The sequence below is a fragment of the Pungitius pungitius genome, chromosome 11 (genome assembly GCF_949316345.1).
Source record: "Pungitius pungitius chromosome 11, fPunPun2.1, whole genome shotgun sequence".
NCBI lineage: Eukaryota > Metazoa > Chordata > Actinopteri > Perciformes > Gasterosteidae > Pungitius > Pungitius pungitius.
This window is the reverse complement of record NC_084910.1, coordinates 16,649,814-16,667,360: the sequence shown is the minus strand read 5'-3', so window position 1 is coordinate 16,667,360 and position 17,547 is coordinate 16,649,814. Positions and strand designations below refer to the sequence as shown.

The window sequence follows — 17,547 nt, the reverse complement described above, 5'->3', positions numbered from 1 at the left end:
CTGAGCTCAGAAGTGAAGCGAGCATGTACCAGCATTGACATCATTTAGTCTTACACGACATGAAGAGGATTCAACGCTGATGATGACGAGGATTTAGTGGTGTTTGAAGAGCCGCCAGCCCTTTCGAGAGGGATATCGGGCTCCGGTTCTGCGTGGTGTTGGTCTACATTTGGATGAGGTATTGTACGCTTAAGTCATGCAGACACGGACACCGCGTGTGGCGTGCCGGCGCTCCCGGCGGGGGGGGTCCCGGGGGGGGGTCCCGGGGGGCCTCGAAGGCCAAACTAAAGCAACGAAAATTGATTCAGTGTTTTGGATCTTGGCGAATCAAAGGTACCCGTGTAGCCCAAAGATGTACCAGTCATTTCTCAGGGAAAACATGGGAACGGGGAACAGAGCGAGTGGGAGGTGAGGGAGAGCCAGGGCAAGAATTTATGGTCAGGAAGAGCGATGAATGTGTAATTTACGGAGCATACTCTACCATTCCCCCTGCCCTCCCCTTCGGTAATGAGAAACGGCTGTTTTGTTGTCGGGGCCAAGGCATGGTATACACCCCACCCCCCCCTCCCCCCCTCCCTCTCCTCCCTCCCTCCCTCCCTTCTGGCTATGACACACCATTAGTTTTTATTTCTGTCTCTGCTTTTACGACCCCTGCCTAGGCGCCAGCATCGGCACCATCGCACCATCTAAAGCCCCTCGGCCTCCCCGAGACGGCCTCCTGCAGCCCGAAGAAGAGCATACCGCAAGCGCTGAGTGCTCTCGGCTGCGAGATAGCATCGCTCGCCCGCCACACTTTGTTTATTGTTCTTCTTTGAGGTTTTCGATTGGAGTTCAGGCCAGAGAAGAAGCGATGGATGCTTGGTGGTTGGAACTTTTTTCACTCTGGTCAGGTCGTAACGTCGAAATTGTCAAAATTGTCTTGATGTGTAGAGACGCTTGTTCCTTTGTCATGTGTTAGTCTTACTCTGCATAAACAGATTAACATGTCTGTTATTGTTTCATCAATAACGGATGAATTAATAATCACCAAGGATCATTCCTGTTAAGTAATTCAATTTCATCTAATAGTTCTTTTTTTTTTCCAAGTATACTACCAGTGATAATTGCTGATATTTGAGATTATGCTGATGTCTGACCAGGCCACCAGAGGTCAGATTAGTGCTGTCAGACTACGCAAATTAATCCAGATTATGTTGAAGTACAATACATTTTTTAAAGGAGTAAAGTCAGTATGATTGTGTCCTTGTGCTGTTTGAACCACTGGATCAGCCGGCCTCACGCTCCTACTAAAAAATGTTTACATTATTTAAAGTTCAAACATTCTTTATTTCTTTTTCTCAAAGAGTCCGTCTGAATACACTCGTATTGAATCTTTGAAATGCTGCGTTTTAGTGGCTGTCCCGTTAATATACACATACAGATATAAAACACTGTGGGAACGTCACTTTCTACAAAATGGGACATTTAATAAAGTGAAATATTTCGAAAACCAATGGAAATAATTAGAATATAAAAGTATTACCCAAATTGTAAAACAAGATGACCCAAAACATAACACAGTCTTGATAAAATGCGTCACATATGAATACATAGAAGTGTATATGTAGCAATAGCATAGACTGAGAATACCTTCCACTGCAATCATTTCAACTTCATCAAACAAACTAATAGCAAAATCAGTGTGTGACTGAAGTTCCAATTGGCTTCATCTGATCTTCATTTAGGCTTTCACAGAATACGCTATACATGATGATTCTTTTATGATAAACACAGTTTGAAACATTCGCCGTCGTGGTATGAATGAATAATGTAGCGTGCAACCTCACCCGCAAAAGGAATATCTTGTGTAAAGCAAACAGACCCATTTGAAAGAGTCCTAGGGATAAAACCATGTTCTCTCCATCCGTAACGTCATGAAGCTTCGGGAGTACAAAGGTGTAAAATGCTTTGATTGTTTTGAAACTTGAGCAGTAGGAAACATGGTTTGTGCAAAATCCTCAGAGCCTGATGATTTGATCTCTTATATGACAATCAGTGGCTTGTTCTTTACTGCATTTTATATATAAATATATATTACTGTGCATTTGCACAGGACCTTTTCCTTCAATCTATAATGTACCGATAATAGCACATCCGTGCACACCTAAACGCACACGGACAAGCAACTGAGTTCCTTGATTCCGTGCAGAGATGCACCCGACGTAGAAACCCCCCCCCGAACTTTGGGTGGAGACTAACGCGCGCACACACGTTTGCACGCACAAAGGCGCGCACGTGCAACCCTTCGCACACATGCAAATACTCATGTTTCTATTGCTTGTTTTATGTGCAGAGTCTTATACAAACGGCAACATTTAATCCGGAAAACAAAACAAGTAAGCTATCGAATGACAAAAGTTTGTGTCAAGACAACGGAGAAGAAAATGAGCCAGTAATTCTCCTAAATCTTCCCTTTGGCTTCTTTTGTTACAAATTGCCTCCTTGAAATAACACACCGTGCAGAAGACCCCTTTGTCCTCGACAACCACAAATGATTTCCAGTGCCTTTCTTTTTTTCGTTTCATCTCACAACAGGAAACAAGGTACATACGACCTCAATGCTACTCATTGTCTTTGCATCACGTGGAGAAAGTCCATCTGCTGCTCCTCACAAGCACAACAAGAAATGAAGAACAGATTGTGATTGGAACACAACACATCAAAGACCAGAGGAGACCAGAGAGAGCCTTCATTCCTTATCAGACGTCCGGGGCCGAATGCTGCGCAGGGATCTGTTCTTAGTTCAAGATGGGACAAAGGTTGCTCTTCACCACACGAGCTTCGCGGTCCAACAGCGTTCCCCCCTTGAAAGGGGGGGTGGGGGGGGTGGGGGGTGGCGAGTGAGGCATTGAGTCTCTGCGCCACGACGCCAGTATCTTCCAGATAGGTCCGTCTATTCAAAAGCCATTTTGTGTTGCAGCAGTTGCTCCAGTTCACTACTCCGTTTCCGTCGTCACCTTGCGCCTTGTCCTGTGGCTTCGAGGGGGGGGGGGGTCAGGGGTGGGGGGCTGATGATGCACTGCCTCTGGTCGTCTCTCGGCCCCATCCAGCAGGCCCGTGCGGTTTAGCTGAGAGAGCTGGTGGTGATGCTGGGAGCTGTGGTGGTCCTGCTCTGTCCTTTTCGCCTCTTCCCCCCTCCTCCTCCTCCTCCTCCACCACCACCACCACCACCACCTACTCCACCCCCACCTCCGCTTTCTCTAGTGCCTTCTTTGCCTTCGCGCCCTCGCCCGCGTGCGTTCTCCCGCTCTCGCCTGTTTGCGTCGTCTTGTCGATCCGCCTTGCTCTTCTTGTCTGAAATAACAAATGCATAGGAAATATTGTTTACATTTTGTTACCATTTCTCAAATAAATTCCCGCGGGATATCTGTCGTCACCAGATGTTGCATGTAGTCCCTCCGCTTGGCTAAACAAAATGAAAAACATGGATTCCTGAGGGGTGAGAGTGGAAGTCTGGATAACAAGGGATGTGTGTGTTGGACCAGCGCTGGTGGTTGTGATTATGTGGTCTCTAATGCGGCAAAACAACCGTCCGTGAGCCACGCACATCTAGTGCGGAGTTGTCATCAAACAATGACATGAAGCGACGACTAGTACAGCTGCACCCGCTGTATCACAAGCAATCAATACATAATAAACAACCCTAACAGGATAAAATATTACAACACATCTAAACATTTGGAAAGCCGGGTTGTTTTAAGCCGCGTTAGTTGTTCTCTCTGTCCGCCATTCTGCACTGAAATATCGCAAAGGCATTGGCTCAAATGCCATGAAGTTTTGCATCGGCATTCGTGAAGGTTACTTCTAGCGCCGCTACGAGTTCCACATATTTCTCTTCAGCAGTAGCGTCACGTATTCAGTTAGATCATTAGTAGATCCTGATGGAGGCCTCATTCAAAGCAGTGCCACCTGAATTCGGGGGGGGCGGTTGGCGAGTGGGAACGCGGCCATTTCCCACAGCGCGCATGCTAGCATAACATCGTTAGCATTAAGCTAAAAAGGGCCGCCCTTATGAGTCGGGTCATTTATTTGCTCTCTTTATTCCCAGCTACTGACTTCCTTCTTCCACTAAACACACACAGAAAACACCCCCCCCCCCCCCATCTAGTCTCTGCTGCTACATTAGGATCCACCCGCTGATTTTAAAATAGGGCACGCGAGCCCGTAGGGTCGCGGAGGGGCGGCCGCGCGGCGGGGACGGACGGACGGCCGTTGTTTAGGCTGCACTCAAACGCGTTTGTATATCCGAGGGTGTGTAGTTACGCTGGAGGATGTTTGTTATGAACTTGTGCGTTGAGGGTCTCCGCACATCCTGGAAACTGAGTGAACACATGCCAACGGCTGGACAGTGTTCACCGGGCAGATGACAAGAGGCCGGGGCTCATGGCGCCACCGTGTTTGTGTACAGCTCTGTAGTGAAAACTCAAGGTCTGTGTTTATTTCCCTACCAGGATTTTTAAAACTTGTTGTACAAACAGTTATGGAAATTTGGTTTAGGCGCAGAGTTAGAAGAACAAAAAGCACACAATCATTCTCAAATTTCCCAAATTGTGTTTCGACATAGCCGGTGAAAATCATTATGCGGTGATGGATGAAGAAATGAATGTGGACAGACTCAGTACAGGTGCATCACTTCCAACTGAAAATGGGAAGGCTCACACAGTAGTGCACAAACATATACATCACCCTTTTAAAGGGCAATTAGTGACAAAATCACAAAGAAATCCCAGTGGTGTCATTTGGTGGGTTGGACTCAAATCACATAAGAGCATATTATGACCAGCATTTTTATCAGTGTTGTCTAGGATTGATAAAACATATGGCTGAAGTTGCTATGGCCCCCATTCAGACGAGCACCTCGCACCCAGCCGTCATGGTGTAAATGTCCTCCCACATGTGCTCACCGTGTAAGGACTTAATTACTCCTCCAACAAATGGAGCCAAGAGTGGGGGACTCCATCAGTTTATGACAGCCCTGATTGTACTTCCCCTCCATCCAAGCTAAACAATTTTGCCTGACAAATGCAATAACACATCCAGAAAATTCTGTTTTCGCGTGAGACCCTTTTTGTGCAGCTTTCGGGGGGAAAAAGGGAGAAAATTTGAAGCCAAATCGACACAAAGCGTGAGTTCTGCAGGCCACTAAATCACTGATGTTATACAACGTCTGCCCCCTGTGTTCTACGTAGCCGGCCTGCCAGCCAGCTCACGCAGATGAATCCACAGCTGGGCTCTTTTTTACTTGTTTTATTTTTTATTTGTGACCGAGTTAACCAATATGAAATGGTAAAATGCAGAGGAACATTCATTCCGCTACATTTTTGAAGTAATACGTGTCTGACTTCCAAAAGTGTTTAGCGACATAATGAGAAGAACTGATTCATGAGCGGTCAACGTTTTCACAACCCAGAATGCTTCCATGACTCATCGCTCGTCAGCCAATACCTCACATAATAAATATCCTTTCTGATACAACCTGCCTCGGCTCCAGGTTGGGAAATGTGACCATTTTTTTTATAATATCACAGATCGTTATTCTTCTGAACCCATGGAAAGACATTTTTCTTAGTAGACTTTTTTTTTTTTTTACTGTGCTGCCTGTCCACTGAAGACCGTGGTCCTCACGCGAGCCTCCCTCCCTCTGGACATGACGCTCTGTTCCCCCCCCCCCCCCCCCCCCCACACTCTGAGGCAGAGCTCCATAGGATATTTACTCACGTGTGTGGAGGCAAATCAGGCATCTGTAGCACAGCGCAACCTCCTTTAGAGTTGTGAACACTGTGTAAATATTTGTGCCCCAGATCCTCAAAGCGTGCTGCCATGCAGTAAAAGCTTTGAGTACAGCTTGTTAGGTATTTCTCTCAGTCCCCGTAAATGAGTGCCTGGTCCCCAGAACAACTACAACTCCATCGTACCTCCTCGTAAAATAAGCTTTTACATCCCAACGCATGGGCCTGTAAATCATTTCCTACCATTCAGTGTTTAAAAGCAAATAACTGTTGCTGTTTTAGGTGGCTCTTTTCGTCCAAAAAAACTCCAGCCCCCCGTTGGACCAGGTTTGTAATTTCCTAGCCGTGTTTCGAGGGCCACTGATGACCTGCGGCGGGAGTTGACGGTGGCCGTTGGCCGTCAACCTGCCGCAGAGCGAGCTGCTGTGTGGACGATAGGAGCCCGAGCAAACATGTCACGGTAGTGTAAACCTCACGCTTCAGTGGTCTTCAGAACAAATCGCTTTTTCTAGCTGTGATCCCGGTCCAGCTTTCGCGGTGCGTAATGCCCGCCCCTTCATCTGGCCCGGCCCGGCAGATTGTGTTTATTGTTTACACACGTGCGCAAAGCCAGGAGGGTTCTGTATCCTGGGCCAAAAACCAAAACCCCAATCAACGCACGGCAGGTTTCGCTTCCATCCGGTCGACCGCGTGAGCCCGGCGCCCGATTTGCCGATAACTTAGGCCTTTGCCCGAGTGTGTATTTGCTGCTGAGTGTGTATTTGCGCTTGCCTCGCGCACACGGCGTCTTGGTCACGCTGCACCTCCTACTCTCGGCCTGCGGGGCACAGGCGAGCGAGGGCTCGGGGGCCGGGGAGGCGTCTGGGCTGTGGACCTGAGAGGACACGCGCACTCGAGACTGCGAGCCTTTCTTAAAGCCACATGTTTTGTTCTTCTTCGTGCAGGAACCCCATTGGCTCCACTCGCCCAGAATGCACTCTTCAGGACGTTGACCTGGGGGGAGAAAAAAAAGAGAAGCCGGCACTGCGGCGGTGAGCGAATGTTCCGCAGCTCCGACGTCGCACCGTTGATCCGCGGAACCTTCGTGTATTCTTTGGCTAGGGTTTTCAAAATGAGGGAGAAGGTCAAAGGTCACTCACCAACACACTCCATGGACTCGTTGGCGGTGCGCTGGCCTGGCGGGCAGCTGACATAACATCGCCCACTGTGTGAATACAAGCCCTCCTTACATTTTGTGCAAAAATTGCGATTGAAACACGCTTCACAATTGTCTATTTTACATTCTGAAAGACAAAAAGAGAGGATCAAATGAAAGGATCAAATCATTTTAGTCACATTGTGTCCGTGTTCACATTGTCAGCTTCAGATCTTTTATTCTTAATTTCTAATGGAAACAGAGAAATATCTTGTAATGGATTATTCATGGCCTTGTTGCCTGAAAAAGCAAATGGTTCTCCAGAGAGAGAACAGAAGGAACTTGGATTGTATTTTCTCTGAGAGATTTATTAGTGATTAAGCAACACAGTCTCTATTTAGAGAGAGGACCACACTTCTCCTCCTAAAAACACAAGCACCACAGGACGTGTTGTTTTGGCGAGCTGGTGTGAATGAGTATATGCAGGAGAGTATGCTTCAGTGGCTTTCTCAAGAGTTGCTGCTCATTCAAATCTCTTAAATCAAAAAAAGATTTGGATAATCACAAGCACAGGAGGATAAAAAGCAGGCGTCCCAAAAAGAACCCAAAAGCTTTGACCTCACCACGAAAAAAACATCCTTATTCTCATGGAAAAAAAACGGAGAGAAATGGAAATCTGCATGGTCCTTCCAATATTTCTTTTTATGGAAATGTATTCAGATCTAGACTTATTCATGTTTGCTAAAGTCTAACTCTGCAGCCGGTACACTGTGTAGGTCACAAATGACGTAACACTGAATCCTCACTGGGTTTTTTCCTCCTGCTCCCAATTACTATTTTGAAGTCCTTGACAACTAAATTTGACAGTACTGATGTTTGCAGCTCTATAACGTGAGACAAATGTTGAGGAAAAGACATTGTATGAAGTAACAAACCAGCGCGGGGTTAAAATATGTGGTGCATCAACACGAATAAAGGTGTCTGATGAGCCGAATGTCATTCCCTGTCGAATAATATCTACTCAAAATTTGAACACCCTTTACTTTGTCGATCTAGCGTCTTTTTGAAAAACTGTTGAGAATAAAGATGGCTAAGTCGATTGTAGCTCCTGCTTGTATGCTTGTATGCTTTGAATTCCTTAGATGTGGCGCTGCAGTGTTCTAAGCTGACGGGACGACACGCAGCAGGTGACGGAGCCTTCGTCGCGACCAAAGAAACAAAAGTGGAGACTTGACTCGGACTTTACATGATGACTTGTTTAGAAAAGTCAACTGCTCACATTCCAAAAAAAAAACGTTTCCCTAGTTACCAAAAAGATTGTACAGACTGCTTAAGATAGTGAGTAAAAGGGTGCACCAGAATTAAATATGTTTAAAAGTAAAACCATTAGAAACTGTTTGAGATTTGGCACAAACTTTGCACATGAGGGTCAAATAAAAAACACAAACATCCTCTCAAAAACAGACAAACAACGACGCAACTGAGATGTTTTTGTTGGGATTCGGTTGCGATCGTGTTTTCTGCCCACACGCAATAAGAAACAGACTGGGTTGCTGGCACGCCGTGGCTAAAAGTACGGGACCAGTGCCACCGGAGCCAACTCTGTAACTTTGGTCATTCCTGTGCGCGTAGTCATGTTTGATCCTCCTTCCCAATGAGCCAAATGTGCCTGTAATCATGATGGAGATGCTAGATTCGGTGGATAATTGTGTGCCCTTCAGCACCAGGATTAGCAGCGACAGAAAGATTCCATCTAGCGGTCTTAGCCGCTCACAAGCATTGACAAATGGTGGCACGGATTGGTTATTAAGAGAAAGCAGAACGTGGAATCACTTCGGTGAATAAAGAGTGTGGCAATTGGTAAATCATTATTCCACGGAGGCACATTTTAGGTATTTGTTAACCACACAAATTAGTGCAGCAAAGTGGACGTATACAAACAAAATAAATAAACCAGCAAGGTATCCCTCTGCTCCTCCAAATGCCCCCCCCCGCATCGTACACAAAGAAGAGATGACGAAACAACGCAGACAGATGGTTTGACCTCACGACCTGTGCGTGTATTTGGTGGTACGAGGATGTGCATCTACGTCGCTCGGTCAAAAGACAGAAACTCACGGGTGCATCTGTTGTTGCCTTCTGGGTTCCTCATCCCAAAGTATCCCACGGGACAGGAGGCGAGGCACACGCCTATCTGGCGAATGTCGTTGCGCTCCAGGAAGATGAAGAGCTTGGGCCTACATTTAATGCAGCCGTTGTACTCGGAGCATCGCTCACAGCCCTTGGGGCAGGATGGCGGCCCCTCGGTGCTAACTGTGGAAACATGAACACAGTGACCAGTGAGAAAGGAACAGCCGGGTTGGAGGAATAATTCATTGCCCGAATTGTAATTTGCATACCATATTGTTTTGTGATTCTACATTTACCGATGAGGTATTTGAGTTTGAGGTAACGCAGGGTGGTGCCTCATTGAAAAGCAAATACGATTTTTAATAAGATAAACGTGAGGCGCATTTGTTAACATTCTGGCTAGGAGAACAACATTCGGGACTTTAATGTTTTGCTGGTATCAGCTTCGGTGTCCAGCCGTAGACCTTCCGGGCGCTCTTTCGCTCCAACAGGCTCGAGTTCCTGCTCGCGGCTTCATCTAGCCGAGGGCCGGGCCAAACATCTTTGTTTGAGCAGTTATTCACTGTTTACTCCAAATGCTAGCCGGAGATCCTTAACAGATTTTCATTTGGAAATAAACAGGGTAATTGGGTCTGACAGCCTCGCAAGAGGCAGTTAAAATCTGCAAGAGTCGTTCGAAATAAGGCAACGAACATCAGACAAGGCCTCTACCAGGGCGAGTCAGAAGTGATCAAAGCACCAAAAAACTACAACAATGACAGACCAGGAAGAAAACACTGCTAGGTTTTTATAGCTGTCTCAGAAGGGGTCATTGGATGGTCATCCCTGCTGCTTGTACATGGCGAATTACCCAAATCTTCCCGTACCCATTGAAATGGCACACACAAAAAAACTGCATTGGTGCATTACAAATAGAAGTGCGCGTGAATACCTAAAAATGATTCTACTTCCATGACGCAAACATCCTTCCCAGCATGTGTGATTTTAATAAAACCACATTTGCTACCTTGGCCCGGGCGCGGTGCTAAATGAATACTGGTTCGCGGAGGTCGGGCTGAGCTCGGCATTGGCAAATGCCGAGAAATGAATTGTGTGTAAAGGAAGAATTGTTTCAAAGCTGACAGTAACGCCGAGGCTCTGAGGGCCAGAGATATACTGCGAGTGAGGGGGCCTGAGCACAAAAAGCTTTCAAGCAACAATTCAGATCTGAGAACTGTCCGACACTCATTCCGTTTGATTTGAGGGTTAGGGTTAGGGTTAGGCTTTGAGGGGCGAATCTATCAAAGAAATAACCTCTACAAACAGTCCCAGCACGCATAAAAGTTTTACACAAACTGAGGAGGAAGAAGAAAGACATTTCGGGGGAAAACACTGAACCCAGCATAACCAAAAACAAACAGGGAAAATAAACCAAAGGGTTACCTTTACTTTTGCTTGTTAAATGTTTACAAGAAATCCGCATTTGTGACCGCAGAAACAGAGAAGCGAGTCACGACAGACTGACGGAGCAGAGAACTCACCCCGCCGCTGCCGCCTCCCCTTGGAGAGCCGGAGCGCATCGCTGTGACCCACGGAGCTGACGAAGACCATTGCCAGCGCCAACAGTCCCAGCTGCATAGTCCCTGTTTGCCTTCCTGGCCACGCAGGGTCCCCCCTCTGCGACCAGATGGATCAGGCTGGGGGGGGGGGCGGGGGGCCCTTCCTCCGTGGGACAGGTGGATCGTGCTGTGGGACTATAGATGATCTCTCTCTCTCTCTCTCTCTCTCTCCTGCGGTGCTGCTGTCTCTCCCTTCCCTACCCTGGTTCGTTCGCCCTAGTGGCCGCTGCGGGGGCGAGTCTCTGCAGTGGAGGGGGATGCTGCGGCCGCGAGTCCGAAGGAGCCTGTGGAGCAACGAGCCATCACACTGGTCCGGCGTGAGGGGGGAGGAGGTTGGGGGTAGTACTGGCAAAGGGAGTAGACGGAGAGAGGGGGGGTGGGGGGGCTGGGTTGCACGGAGGTAGGAGAGGAGGAAGGACGGCAGAGGAGATACGTTGGACTCCTCGCGGAGTTCAAGCCATGAAGCTCGGGAGGCGCTTTCCTCTCAGCGGGGGCCCTGAGCTCGGCAGCGTGCTTCCTGCTTCAGACCCGCAGATGGGAATGGGACGGATGGTCGCAGGTTCTTGACTATGTGTGATCACATCTGCTTGGATCTGCTGAATAAAAAAGAGAGAGGAGAGGACGACAGACAGACATACAGACAGGGGAGAAGTTTCAGGGAATGGTTTTTACAGGTAGATGACATGAAGGGAATACTTTTGGGTAAGGCTATTGGATTTCTTCATACTGTCAGAGTTTCTGACAGTATGATGGATATACGGCTAAAAACAGCTTAGCTGAGCACAAAAGCGGGAAACAGCTGTCCAACTGGTAACAAAATCTACCTACTTCTAGAGCTCAAAGAATACAACATTATAAATTGTGAAATGAAAAACAGCACCAGACATGCTGACTTCCTAAAGGTTAAAATGCTTCTAGACAAGATTCCAAAAGTCACTGCACCCCAAAATTGAAAGGAGAGAAGAAGTTAAAGTATATACAACAGAAAGAAATGAAAAACTTTCAGTTTCAGCATTAACTTTTTTTTAAACATGACTTTGAACTTCCATTACTCAAGGCACTATTGAATATCTTCCACTTTTTCCAGTCTTTGTGCTAAGCTAAGCTAACCGTCTGGCGCGTCATATTTATTGCACAAATATGAGCTTCAGGTATCAAACTTGTCATCTAACTCTCAGCAAGAACAATAAGCACATTTCCCAACACTAGCAACAGTAGCAACAAGGATATATTGTTTGGAATAAACTCATGACTCAAAAAAATAACCAATAACCTTCATGGTCAAAGCATTTCAGGCTGTATTTGGACTTGCATGATGCATTTCTCCTTTGAAAATACAAGTGGAGTCAATGTTCACCGGGAAATGCAACACACACTCGGCCCTGAAAGGCTTCGGCGTGCTGAGATCGGTTTTAGATAGTGTCGTTCGCTGCCTGTATTTACAGCTCTTGTGTGAAGAGGACACACGGAACATGTTAGGATCCGAGCAATGGGAGGTCCTCCCTCGCAGCTCAATAAAGAAAAATAGAACCATATTTGGCTGTTGATTTGATTATGGCTCTGAATCACACTAAGGACGACGCTGTTTGATGCGTCTGAACAACAGAAAAGGGAAAAAATGATTTCATATTTCACCATTTTCCTTTAAACTCGACTGATCCAGAGTGATTTCAGTAATGTTTGACATATCATGTAACTTACAAAGATGATTATATTATTCATATAATGCAAACAAAAGCATGATTGCATTTTTTCCCCAAGATACAGTAAGATCCGAACTGATTTACAGTGAATTCAATAATGATAGTGAAAAGTTGCCCTCTATTTCAGATTCCAGATTCCCAAGGGGGTAGCCATGGTTTTTTAATAAAGGTGCATTGCCTACAATTATGTATGAAAATATTTAGAACATAGTTTCGAGGCCTACATTGACCATTTTAATGCACAACAGGAGAACATATATTTTACATATTTTCTGCTGTATATGTGGGGGGACAACCCCCCCCCCCCTCCCCCCAGATTAAAGGGTGGTTACGCCCTTGCAGATTCCTGAGTACAACATGTTAAACATCAATGAGACATTTCCTCCTTTTCAAAACAAATGGAGTTCACAAAGCCGCAAAATGCCGAATGAGTCAAAGAATGCCGAAATGTCTCAATCCTAAAGAAAGGGAGTTCCCTTTCTAGTCATAACAATTTCCATGGAATCAATTTAAACAAAACCAGAGGACAGAGGCACGCGCGTCCTCTGGTCCTAATTGGGGAAACTCCGCCGACTCTCGACTCGCTTCTGGGCGCTTAACGACTCGGCGACGTCACCGTCGTTTTTGCGGGCCAAACGAGCGGTGCGCGCGAGGCCAGCCGTCCGCCCTCACCTGTGCCTCACCTGTTCCCTCCACGGAGAGACTCTCGGGAGAAGGGGGGGGGGGGGGGGCGCGCGTAACTCTCGCTCCGAGCGCCGAGTAACTCGAGGCATGTGCCAGAGACTCTTTCACAAGCTCCCGCAGCTCAGTGAAGCCTCACCTCAGCCCTTCCACGTCTGCTCTCTGATCAGAGTCGGGGTCCCACTGTGAACTGGTTGTCGTGTCCTATGCCCACCCCCCCCCCCCCCCCTCAAGCCCCCCTCGTCTGCGCGGGCCACGTTGGGCTGAGCCCGGTGAAACTATGCCCCGCTCATCAAGTAGTGAGGAGATTATATTGCCTCCTTTGTAGGCCCTTATAGTTTCAATCAATTATTCACGCAGTGAAAGGGAGCTCCCGCTGTGGGGATTTATTGAACCGGAGAAGGCGCCGCGACTCTGACAACAAACTTTCCGAGCCGCTCTCCTTTTGGAGACACATTTGTGAAACTGGGAAAGAGAGGAACGCTTGCACAAGTTTCATTTCTAATGATCAACACTGCAACATGTGACCCCACACACTCTGGTTTTCCTTTTCCTTCTCAACAAGCGGTCATTTCTGGCTTTCAAATCAGCAGATTTTCTTTTATCCTCAATCTTGGCTCACCATCATGTGGGATCCAAACAAAGCACGTTGGAATTAGAGGGTGATTTCACCCACGTTGATATAAGCCATGATTTTTACATTCAAGTCACAAACTTCCCCGCTGAGAAAGATAAAAACGAGACGACGAGATGATGCTTTGAGTGAAGCTGAAGTCATCGTTTCTGCTCCCTGCGCCTTTGAATGTCAATCTGGAGATGAGTGGCCTCAGCCATCTATTGAGAAACACCTGGCTTCACCACTGAAGCACCAGAACAGAAGCCTGGGCCATTTCGGTAATCACTTCCACTTCCACAGAGGTCAAACGTGCAGCGGTTGAAAAAGAAAACGCTCTCACGCAGAGAAAGAACATCATCATCGTGCTCTTCCCTCCAATCAAACCACCAACAGGCTCCCTCTCTCTATCTCTCTCTCTCTCTCTCTCTCTCTCTCTCTCTCTCTCCCTCTCTCTCTCTCTCTTTGAGTTTCCATGTGAGGCTTGAGCCCACACAGCTCCAGCGGGGTTGATCTTGCACAGCTCAGTTGAGCCCTGCGCTTTGCCTCTGAGGCTCCATCCTGGATCACAGATGTTTGCATCGCACTGCTCCTCAATCCTCATTGGATCTCAAGAGGATGCCAAGGAGATAAAAGTGTGGTGTGTCGAATGCATTACTGGAAAAAGTAGGCTGAAGTCGCTGTCAGTCCCAATTCGGATAAGTCAGGGGAAGAAAATGTTGTGCCAAAAAAAACCCGGTGTAATTACGCATTCTGGGCAGAATTTTGGGAAATATATTTAAGGGAAAAGTCAGCTCTCGTAGTCTCAAATTTAAATGATCTAACGAGAAGAAATAAATAAATAATGGTTGCCAACGGAATCTACTTAATGAATACAATCGTTATAATAAGATAATAATTCTTCTTAATCATCACGTCAAAATGTTTCGGGTACAAGAAAGTAACACAAACACATTTCTAGAAACCCCGAGTTAGGATATTAATTAATTCATGGGAAATTGCGATCCAAAGCCGTGACTCAGTTAATACAATTGAATTAGTAAAAGGTGAATTGACCCACCTGCACAACGAGGACTCGGATTCATGGAGCGGTCGGGACTCAATTTTCCTTTTTTATAAGAGAAAATCCGTTACTTGTTTGGTCGCAAAGAACTCCTCCTCCACGATGCCCCCCGTGCAACTTTTCCCTGTCACCGTTTCGAAAGACACATGATTTCATTTCTCTCACATCTGTCTCAATTTCGAGGCGACTTCGTGGCAGGCTATCGGACGCGCAAGAAAAGAAAATGCGCAAGTAAATTCCTCCAGTAAAAGATTATATGCGTAAAAAAAGCACACACACACACACACGCATCTTATTCCGATGAATTTGAGTCACACGCGCTTTTCAGTCAGGCCGTTTGCACTGAAGCTCCCCGCGAAAATTGCGCACTTATAAGTCCACGCAGTCGCGTCCCGCCGCATCCAAGTCGCAGAAATGGTTGCAGAGGAGAGATATTTGCATCCAAGCTGCAGCCTGCCGGCGGGCATCCGAGGCCCCGCCCCCCCCCCCTCACTCAGAGGTGAAACACTTGTGGTGGACCCGTGTAAGTGTTGTTCGAACCGCCAGCTATTGTCTTTGGAGTCTTTTTTGGTTTTTTAAAGGTGCTGTTTTTCCGGATTTAAAACAAACACAGGATTCGCCTCTAAATGATCTCCAGCACCTGAGGAGGATTTTTATATGATTCTCATCTCTTTTTCATTATATGCCTATGCAGCTTGGGGTTTTTGCCCCGTGAAAATAAAGAAAAAAGTACTTTTTCTTCGCTCGTACAACCCTTAGTGCCCCTGAGGTTGAAAATGCTTAATTCTATGACAACGTACAAAATACAACAGAGTAGGAGACAGTTCTTCCCACACACATTGTGATCAGGTTATTACATCTTTTTAAATATTTCAGTTGTTTAAATCCCCTTGAGCCTTTAACCCATGCAGTTACTTTATGCATGCAGTATCCAACGTATCAGATGACTGCATCTTTCAATCCATCCAAGAAATGAGCTTGGTTCATGCAATCAAGATCCTTATGATGGTGCATTGCTATATTAATCCACTCTTCTTCCAATCAAAATTTAAAAAAAAGAAGAAAAACACAAAATATCCCAATCTTTTTAGGAGTGTTAATAATGTCAGCATACAATCATTGTATATTTCCAAATAGCATGAATTTCTCCATTTCCTTACTATCCAACAGGGGGCCATAAACAGCTCTTCTCGAAGTCCCGCATTCTTTGTTGATAAATGTCCCGGGCTGAAAACAGCGCTCCGGTTTGAGAAGGACTACTGGATAAACACCAGCCGCATTCACTTACACTTATCCTGCCCGAGCATTTATCCTCAGAATCAAGTCACCGTGCAGGCTGCTGAAGGTCGCCAAGAAATAAACAGAGCCAGAGCCTTGAAAATAACACATTGCCACTTTTATATTTGCGAATGCCCGGGATGCAGTTGGATGTCTTCTTCCAACGCGGCAGAACTGAGATGATACTTTACTTTATATGTCTTAAATCTCATAACTGAGAATGACAAGGGCCTCTTCTACGTTTGAGTGAGTCAGAAAGACCTCTACTGCCAGCCAGAGGCGGCCCACAGGAGCCCCCAAAACAGTTGTAAGGTGCTTGTGCATGCAAATATTGGCAATATTTGATATTGAGGTAATACTTTCTGTGATTCTCAAAAGCCATGGGTAAGAGGAAAGAGACCTGGGGATCTGTGAGGGTCATTTCAGACATAAGAAAAGGATGAAACAAATTTTATACACAAGACATATTCATTTACTTTGGAAATACGGATGATTTTTGATTATATTCCCAGATTAATGGCGATCAGGATGTCAGCACGGTCTTTAATATTGATCAGTCATTTCAGCTCCATTTATACTGTTCCTTTAAGAGACTTGCTTCATGTCAAAACATTCACATTGTAAAAGTAATGAACGGTTCATAGATAATTGTGGGTACAATTGATAATTAACCTTGTTATACTGCTATTGGCTAAGTGCAGGGAAAATGTTAAAAAACAACATGATCGTGGCCAAAAAGTCCAACCAAACCTTCTGTTAACAACGAGAAGAGAGACTTTTTGTTGTGCACGTTGTGGTCAGACGGCTTTGTTCTCAAAGCATTCATTTCTTCCAACACATACCACGTGAAAATCATTCCAGACTCGGCCAATCTTGCATGATGTGTTAAGCACAACGAGGTTGGAGGGCAAACGGGGTTTCGCATATTTTCTGTGTGTGCCATACTGTGCAGTAATATGTCACATACCTCTCCTGTAACAGCTCTTCACCACATTCGGGTTCCTTCTCAAAGCCAGACGAAACCACAGCAGAGGGTTGCTCCAAAGTCAATTACAGGCCGAAAATCCCCACGACCCCCCCGGCCCGTCCCGCCGAGAGTAGAAACAAATACCTCGCAAATGTTACACAAGGCCCAAATCCGTCTTCATTAAGGGTCACGGTCCGATGTGCGACCTGAGATGCTGACGTTGGTTTAAAAGCCCGCTTCGAAGCGACAACCGGCCCAAATGGGGGTAAATATGTCGGCTTTGCAGAGGGAGGAGAGGAAAAGTGGGGTGAGAAACCTCGCTGCCGCTCTGACATTTCAGAACCGGTTACAAAGTGGAGCCGGTGTGAGGTCGAAAATGTTGTTTAATTGGCCCGATTTCCCGCCCCATCGTTTGCTTTGAGAAAAAAATGTTAATGTACCGTTTTCTTCAACACGACGACTGGCCAAGTCCAAAATATATATTTAGTTTTGAAAAACCTTGGATTTTGTGGGATTTTGTTTTAAAAAGTAAGCAATCATGCCACATTGCAATCTATCACACCAACGTATTCAACATCTATCATGAAAGCTTAAATATGAGCCATCCACAA

The 17,547-nt window shown here is 46.2% G+C and overlaps 1 protein-coding gene across 2 annotated transcripts; it reads right to left on the bottom strand.

Moving 5' to 3' along the window:
- Positions 1-1,322: 1,322 nt before the first annotated feature.
- On the bottom strand, positions 1,323-15,081 carry rspo1 (R-spondin 1). Of its 2 annotated transcripts, none has more exons than XM_037455013.2 (6): positions 14,689-15,081; positions 10,554-11,227; positions 9,022-9,216; positions 6,908-7,051; positions 6,540-6,761; positions 1,323-3,333 (listed from the first exon to the last, which is right to left on the bottom strand). In XM_037455013.2, the coding sequence occupies exons 2-6, from the start codon at positions 10,648-10,650 to the stop codon at positions 3,104-3,106; spliced, it is 888 nt and encodes a 295-aa protein (XP_037310910.2). In that variant the 5' UTR covers positions 10,651-11,227; positions 14,689-15,081; the 3' UTR covers positions 1,323-3,103. The 2 variants fall into 2 exon arrangements, with proteins under 2 accessions (XP_037310910.2, XP_037310911.2); XM_037455014.2 differs by having other exon boundaries at positions 10,554-11,224.
- Positions 15,082-17,547: the final 2,466 nt, after the last annotated feature.